We start from the raw sequence: 8,395 nt of genomic DNA, 5'->3' as shown, positions 1-8,395 counted from the left end.
TCTCAGTAAAGAACTTCCTCCTTATCTCTAACCTGAACCTCCCTTGGCACAGCTTGGTGCCATTTCCCCTTGTTCTATCCTCCATCACCTGGGAGAAGAGACCAGCACCCACCTCTCTACAACCTCCCTTGAGGTAGTTGTAGGTGGTGATGAGGTCTCCCCTCAGCCTGCTCTTCTCCAGGCTAAACAACCCCAGTTCCCTCAGCCGCTCCTCATAAGGCTTGTTCTCCAGAGCCCTCACCATCCTTGTGGCTCTTCTCTGAACGTGCTCCAGAATCTCAACATCCTTCTTCTAGTGAGGGGCCCAGAACTGAACACAGTACTCGAGGTGCGGCCTCACCAGTGCCGAGTACAGGAGGATTATCACCTCCCTGATAATAATACAGGCCAAGATGCCATTGGCTTTTCTGGCCACGTGGGCACAGTGCTGGCTCATGTGAAGCCGACTGTCAACCAACACCGCCAGGTCCTTCTCCTCCAGGCAGCTTTCCAGCCACTCCTCTCCAAGCCTGTAGCGCTGCACCGGGTTGTTGTTTCCCAAGTGCAGGACCCGGCATTTGGCCATATTAAACCTCATCCCATTGGTCTCAGCCCATCGGTTCAGCCTGTCCAAATCTCTTTGGAGGGCTTCTCTGCCTTCTAGCAGATCAACACTTCCCCCCAGCTTGGTGTCATCTGCGAACTTGCTGTATAGTTATAAGCCTCATTCAAGAGCCTAAACTTGTTTTCTGTTGTTCCAGGAATTAAAAAAAGTAAGTCAGAAAGGTTGTCTTTTGTGTTGGCTCTACTTTTTCAGATAAGGTTTTAAAGCAATTGCACTTATTTAATTCTATACAGGAAAGAAAATAATAATGTAATTTGTGATGACTTAAAAGAAGGTGAAAAGCGCTGCATTCCCAAACCTGCTTGTAAATTTGAAGATGTATTTGAGCATTATCCTGATATCATGGCTAATATAAGAAAAGTTGGTTTCCAAAAGCCTACGCCAATTCAGGTATTTCTTCAGTTTTGATGACTCTTTTAACTGAAGCTTAATAGAAAGGTACATTTATGTGTTTGTTGTCTTACGTTAGTCCCAGGCGTGGCCGATCATACTGCAAGGGATTGATCTTATTGCTATAGCACAGACTGGTACCGGGAAGACATTGGCGTACTTAATGCCTGGATTCATTCACTTGACTTCACAACCAATGTAAGGACTGCGCGTGTGTCTGATTTCTTTAGCTGTGGATACTTCCCCCACCCCCCATGTGATGGTTTTCTAGTAAAGAAGATAATAAATCGTAAATTTGAAAAAAAAAATGAAAAGCCTGTTGGAATAAGTACTAAATTTGTCAGGATAGATTCTGTTAGTAGAGATGTACTGAGAAAGTCTAGAACAATATAAAAACATTTGATGTCAGATGTGACGAACTTTGACTAGCCTTAAATACCCACATTGTAAAGGTGCTTTATTGCAGATCCAAAGATCAGCGTGGAGGGCCAGGAATGTTAGTCCTTGCTCCCACTCGAGAACTGGCACTTCAAGTAGAGGCAGAGTGTTCAAAGTACACATACAAAGGAATTAAAAGGTAATCTTACTTCTCACTTGCTTGTTAAGTGATTATTTTTTTTCTCCTACCACTTGTGGCTTAATTCATCTACTATCACAGAATCGCTCGGTTGGAAAAGACCTCTGAGATCATCACTTCCAACCGCTCCTGTCTACCCACTAAACCATATCCCTAAGTACCTCGTCTACCCGCTCTTTAAATACATCCAGGGATGGGGGCTCCACCACCTCCCTGGGCAGCCTGTTCCAGCTTCTGACAACCCTCTCAGTAAAGAACTTCCTCCTTATCTCTAACCTGAACCTCCCTTGGCACAGCTTGGTGCCATTTCCCCTTGTTCTATCCCCCATCACCTGGGAGAAGAGACCAGCACCCACTTCTCTACAACCTCCCTTGAGGCAGTTGTAGGTGGTGATGAGGTCTCCCCTCAGCCTTCTCTTCTCCAGGCTAAACAACCCCAGTTCCCTCAGCCACTGCTCATAAGGCTTGTTCTCCAGACCCCTCACCATCCTACTAAAATTATTACATTTTTTAAGAGAGGAGAGGAAGGTAGTAAATGCAGAGTTTGTATTTTCCCGGTTTTTAGAATGCCAGTTCTGACTACTGTCACGGTGAAAATCTATTTCTTATATCTTTGGAGTTCTGTCTTGTAGCTTTGTTGCTTCTCCATCTGTGTGGGCAGCCTAATACCTTATCAAGTGGGTTGATTGTTTTAACATCAAACCACTTTTGATGGTACTGTTTAAGAAATCATGCATCCCTTCACACATTCACCTGGTTTTCGGTGTGAATATTTTCAGAACAACCCAAAGCGTAGCTTAATAGCTGTCTTCCTTCCCTTCTTGATGACTTCCACTGCAATTTCAGCACAAAGCTCTTGCTGAACTGTTGAGGGAGTATAATTCAGTGTTAAGTCCATTATTTACTGTGATACTGTCAGTCACAGTGCATTCCTTTCTCTTGGTAATACTGGGTGATACTTTTTTAAAACGAAGCAAAATGGTGGCATTTATTTTAAAAAGATTCATTTTAGCTGGACCTTAATACGCTGTTTCTGTAAAACATTTTCAGTATTTGCATATATGGCGGTGGAGACCGAAAAGGACAGATAGATGTGGTTACCAAAGGTGTGGATGTTGTTATTGCTACTCCTGGCAGACTGAACGATCTTCAGATGAACAATTTCGTCAATTTAAGGAGCATAACGTACTTGGCAAGTAGCTGATACAGAACGAGTAGTGCTTCAGTTGGGAAGTGGTTACTTGGTGTCTACTTAAGCTTTAATGAAGTTTTCTTTAATCCTTTAAAGTCTAAATTACAGTACTTCTTAACACCGAGACTGGTGTTGGAGGGGATGGTTCATACTTACTGTAACTGCACTGCAGATGTGGAATGTTCCCTAGAAAAATAATAAACTAGGCTTCTAGCACAGTAAGCATTTTAAAGCTATTAGTATGAGAGAACAATTTAGCAGTGTTTGCTATTTTAAGGTTCTTTTTGTCAAGATCAGCTATTAATGGATGAAATGCCTTTCCCAAGTTGTCTTTTCCTTTCCTTTTAAAGGTAACCAGTGACTCGAGTTTGTTATCATTTCAAAGACTTACATAGAGCATGCACTGCAAATGTTTAATAGAATAAAACAGCTGAAAAGGATGGAACAGCAAAATCAGGAGAGCAGAATGAAATTATCATTGAAGCCTGACGTTTCCGCATACGTGACTAGAAAATGTCAATGCTTAAAAGCAGGATCCGTATAACTTTGATTATATAAACTATTTGAAAATTAAAGGATAGAAGTCAGTCTTGGATGGCAGCCTTCTTTCTTTGAGCCTGAAAATATTCACAAGTGGGCTTGTATATTAGAAAAAGGACTAGTTCCAAATAATTGTACTCAGACCTTCAGCTCGCTTGTTCTCTTTTGGTGTTTTTACCAGATCAAACAAGTCTGAGCTCTGGGAGTTATGCAGTGTCTTAACGTGAGCCAGAATGTACCATCTGGTGGTTTTCCTTCCTCTTAATGAGGAACTACATTGGTATTTTTGTCTGGCCTGAGGTCTCTAACAAGGTAGAAAAGAGATTTCCCCTTTAAATTCTTAAAAATTTCTGGCTGAAAGTGTGTTGTGTGGGATGCCCCCATCCCTTGGGTTTGGCTGGTTTTGGTGGGTTTTCTTTTAATTCTGTGCTTCGCTTTAAGCACCAACCAAATTATTGTTAAAACAAACATACAGTTGTTTCTTCTTCTTTGACTTTTTAAGTGCTTTTAAAGGTGCAGTGGTTTTTAGTCTTCTGCCTTCAAATGTATTACTAAATACAAAGGCCTCAAGGAAATTGAAGTGGTGAAATAGAAGCTGAACAGGTTTTACAGTACATTATGGATTGGATTCTGCAATTAAAATAGAAGATAATTTTAATGGTAACAATGTGATGTAGTGCTGAAACCCTTATCTGAGGAACTAGACAATAAATACCCTTGTTCTGATTAGGTCTTAGATGAGGCTGACAGAATGTTGGATATGGGATTTGAACCTCAGATAATGAAGATCCTAATCGACGTGCGGCCTGACAGACAAACAGTTATGACAAGGTATGTAAACATCGTAGTGTGCACTACCTGAGCTCTGTAAACACAAAGTTATTGAGTAACTTAAATTCAAAACAAATATGTCAGTTATAATAAAACTTTTACTAGCACAAGTGGGAATGGCATCAGTTTTCCTTCTAATTCTGTCTAATCAGTCCTAATGAGTCATTTGACAATTTTGTTTACATTTCTTACCTCTTTCCTGATGTTTTACATCAACTATAAAAACAACTGTGCTCTTACCAAAGAGCAAGGTGTCCTGAGAGTGTCGGAATTTGCCATATTAATTTGAAATGCCAACTTCCACTTCATCCATTGGGACCAAATGTGTGTCCTGACCTACTGCTCAGTATCTGTGCTAGTCTGGACCTGGATTAATTTTGTAATTATTCGGCTTTTGGGAGTTTAACAAGAGAATATCCCAGCAATCATTTTTGTTACTGTATTTTGCATTGGCAGATTTGTTTTAAAGATAAAAACAGATTAGAAGCTTGCTTATTTAGGTATCATTGAACTACTAAACTCACTTTTGGCTTCATTAGAAAGGCTCCATAACAGTTGCCTGTACTTTTAACCTAGAAAGTTATCTTTAAAGCTTGCATGCTGTTTACTAATAACTTCAGATTATTTTTAAATATTACATAAACTCACTACCATTATACTCCAGTGTTTCACTGGTGTATAAGAAAGAAGAATGTGATGAAATTAATGAACTGGAGAAGATTTTTCACTCTGTTTTCATGTATGTGTTTTCCTCTTGACTTCCTGTTTAGTGCTACTTGGCCCGATGGTGTTCGTCGCCTAGCGAAGTCCTATTTGAAAAACCCTATGATTGTATACGTTGGCACTCTTGACTTGGCAGTAAGTTCTTTCTGTTGTTTGTTTTTTATCTTTTCATTGGGGGGAAAAAAACCTACAGTTGAACCACGAAATACTTTATTTGTAGCTATATGTAAGTAAATGGATGTAACTCTCAAATCAATCCAAACTTTCAAAAAACCAGTTCCATATTATTCTTTTAAAGCTTCATTAAAGTTTAAACATAACTAAAAAAACACCCCGACTTTATTCTTATGTTCCTGTAACAAGATCTTGAAGTCCTAGATCTTCAGTAGGTGTCACAAGTGACATGTATCAATCAAATTGAAGTGTGAATATTGTACTTCACAGTGCCACATATTCTTGCCTGAACCTTTGTTTTTGTGGCCTTCACTTCTATTTAGCAAGTTCTTGTTCCTTCCTTCCTTTTCCTTCTAATGAGTACAGATCCTTGTCTGGATCTGTGTTCAGCTGCTGCTTTCTCAAGAGAGTGGAAGCTCTCTGCTAAACTCCTGGAGGGAGCTTGTCTAGAGCAGGAACAGCATTTGTTAGAGTAAGAACTGTCTCCAAAGTCCAGGACTTCTAATACAGAGGCGTAGTTGCATACTTGTCATGCTTGTGTAGTTGTAGGTTCTGCTGGGACTGAAGCCAGAAACAGTAAATTCTAGAATAAACCTTCTTCCAAGGTCTCTGCATCCTGGTCCAGAGATTGCTTTGAGTTTGGTTCTTAAATTATTAAAACTTTCCTTTTCAGTTCCACTTGTTTTAGTGAGAGGGAATGAGGAAACTTAGTATCCAATATGCTTTTAGGTAGAAATAGGGGGAAGATGTTCTTGTCATCTGTTCAGAACTATGCTTTTGTCAGAGGACATTACTTCTCAAAGGTAGGGGATTGAAATTTGAAAGATATCAACTGCTGCTGCAGCTGTCCTGTGTGATGCATTCATCTCTTATAGGAGCTTCTCTTAACAGAAGAGGTGACCTCTGGGGGCAGGGGGAGGGGCTTCCATGTGGAAAGAGTCTTTCTATGCCACAAGATCATGATGCAGTGCCCTGAGAATGTCTAAACCTTTATAGTACCTATATATATTTGCCTTGGACAGCCTTCAAACATAATGGAGTAAAGGTTTTATTAACAAACTACTGCTGGAAGAATTGGGCAGAACTGATAACTTCAAACAGATGACAGTAGCTTCTTTAAAGCTTGTCCCTTCAAGTAAGACTCTCATTGTTCCAACTTGCTCTGGATTAACTAAAATATACATGAATTAAAGTACTTCAACCTGATTTTCACTAGTATTAGGAATCTTTATTTTACCTCACTGATCTGCCAGTCTGTACCCTCTGAATCTCTATAAACGTGTGATTTGGCATACTGCTAAAAGATAATTTTGCTGTTCTCCTAAAGCAATTAGGAAACAAAAAGGAAATCTGCATTGTTTGAACTCCAAACTGACGTATATTTTGGCTTGAAAATAGATTTTCAAGGTATCACATTACCAGTTTTATAATATTGTAATACAAGAATTCACAGAAAACTATTATTCTGATCTGTTTCTACTTAACCTCCCTTTTCGCTGTTGAACAGGCAGTAAATACGGTAGAACAGAGAGTTATCGTTATCGCTGAGGAGGAAAAGAAAGCTTTCATGCAAGACTTCATTGACTCTATGAAGCCGAAAGATAAAGCCATCATTTTTGTGGGAAAAAAATTTACGTATGTAATCCCTTCCCAGCATTACATCTGCTCATTCTTTTTTTTTTAACAGAAATACTGGAGAGCTTCTTAATTCACATAATAATTGCCAAGTGTAACAGATCTTGTCAACGATGTAGTAGTAGTAGTATTTTTATTTCTTTATTCATTCCTCCAGCCTGGCTGGTACTTTGTATCCTTTTTAGTATCATTAGTGACGGTGGTAAATCTCAATTTCACATATTTAAAGTAGATGTTAAGCTTCTTGGGGATACGTTAATAGGATGTACTGTGTAATGTGATTTACTTTCACGCGCAGCTGATGCGTTCGAGACCCGATTGCTGGTGGGGGGTGGTCGTTGTACCCTATCTGAGCTTTCTGAGTGAACTCCACAAAAATAATCCATTATTTCTCTTACATATAAAGAAAAGCAAACATTTATGTGAGGAATAGTCCTCCTTTCATACTGTTTTCTAACAAACATCAGCTGACCTAGGTAGGCTTTTGTCCTTAGGCACTCCTTTCGCTTTTGCTGTCACTTTTATCTTTGGATCAAGATGCTGCATTTTGGGGGTTTTTGTTCTTAAATGTTGAGTTTTAAGAACCACTGTTTCATTTCATCCTAGAGCTGATGACTTAGCAAGCGACTATGGCCTCAAGGGAATTCCAGTACAGTCGCTTCATGGTAACAGAGAACAGTGTGATCGAGAACAGGCGTTAGATGACTTCAAGAAAGGTATGTTTGTACTTAAGTGCTGGTTTGCTTAGCCCAGGTTTTTGATGCTTGTCATGTGCAGAAGTTTGTCTGTTTGTAAGTGCCATGTGTCTTCAGTGCCACAGAAATGAAAACACTGAAGAGCTCTGATATGTTTACTTTGTTAATTTGACAAAAAACCAAAATCAAAAGAAGAGATTGCTCTTCAGTACCACTGAGAATGCTAAATAATTTAAAGTAAGGCTTATTTTATTTTTTAAATCATTGTGGAAAAGTCAATATTGTGTTTAGTCTCCAGAATGGTAAATTTAAGTGTCAAATGATAGTGCTTTCAGTGAAACCGTTTTGCTCATGACTATGGCAGCAGGGCTATATTTTGGGGTTCTGTGGCTAATAAACCAATAATAAACTATGATAAGGAAGCCAGCTGACAACGTTGCTGTTGAAGTTTTTGTTCTTTCCACAGCCTCTGGAGCAGCCAGGCATGTTTCTTGGTTCTCCTGCACCCTGCTCTTCTACTTGTGAAATACAAATAATAGTAAATGATGTTTAGAGTGCTTGCTTACTACCTCCTATTTGAAGCTAACTCAGTGTGACATGCAACAAGCATATTTTCCCTTTGTTTGAAGAATAAGTGCACTGTACACTAGAAAACCAGTCGACTGGAGTGTATTTTCTGTTTATTCCATACGTTCCCACTGTCTTTGTGTTGCGCTTATTTTAGGCAAAGTCAGAATACTGGTAGCTACAGACGTAGCATCGCGCGGCCTTGATGTGCATGATATTACTCATGTTTTTAACTTCGACTTCCCTCGCAACATTGAAGAATATGTTCATAGAGTAGGTCGTACTGGAAGAGCAGGGTAAGCATATACAAGAAAACAAATATAGTTTAAAACAAATATGTATTTTTGACGATATATATAGAGGAAATTAGTCAATATTTTATGCACTGTGTAGGTGTTTCTCTTGTCAAATGCTAGAACTACAGATGGTGTGGACCGAGGGAGCGAAGACTCCAGAGTGTATCAAAT

The 8,395-nt window shown here is 39.3% G+C and overlaps 1 protein-coding gene across 1 annotated transcript in view; it reads left to right on the top strand.

Annotated features, from left to right (window-relative positions):
• The window catches only part of LOC104544867 (probable ATP-dependent RNA helicase DDX43), a 19,981-nt gene extending 11,753 nt beyond the window's left edge, over positions 1-8,228 (top strand). The window contains exons 8-16 of the mRNA XM_010189856.1: positions 838-994; positions 1,074-1,192; positions 1,461-1,571; positions 2,622-2,763; positions 4,034-4,134; positions 4,905-4,992; positions 6,539-6,666; positions 7,273-7,382; positions 8,086-8,228. Of these exons, the coding sequence (XP_010188158.1) occupies positions 838-994; positions 1,074-1,192; positions 1,461-1,571; positions 2,622-2,763; positions 4,034-4,134; positions 4,905-4,992; positions 6,539-6,666; positions 7,273-7,382; positions 8,086-8,228 (1,099 nt within the window). The remainder of the gene's footprint in view (positions 1-837; positions 995-1,073; positions 1,193-1,460; positions 1,572-2,621; positions 2,764-4,033; positions 4,135-4,904; positions 4,993-6,538; positions 6,667-7,272; positions 7,383-8,085) is intronic.
• Positions 8,229-8,395: the final 167 nt, after the last annotated feature.

The sequence above is a fragment of the Mesitornis unicolor genome, unplaced genomic scaffold, assembly GCF_000695765.1.
Source record: "Mesitornis unicolor isolate BGI_N332 unplaced genomic scaffold, ASM69576v1 scaffold41058, whole genome shotgun sequence".
Lineage (NCBI taxonomy): Eukaryota > Metazoa > Chordata > Aves > Mesitornithiformes > Mesitornithidae > Mesitornis > Mesitornis unicolor.
Note: the sequence above shows the minus strand (reverse complement) of the source record. Positions and strands in the feature narration are given on the sequence as shown.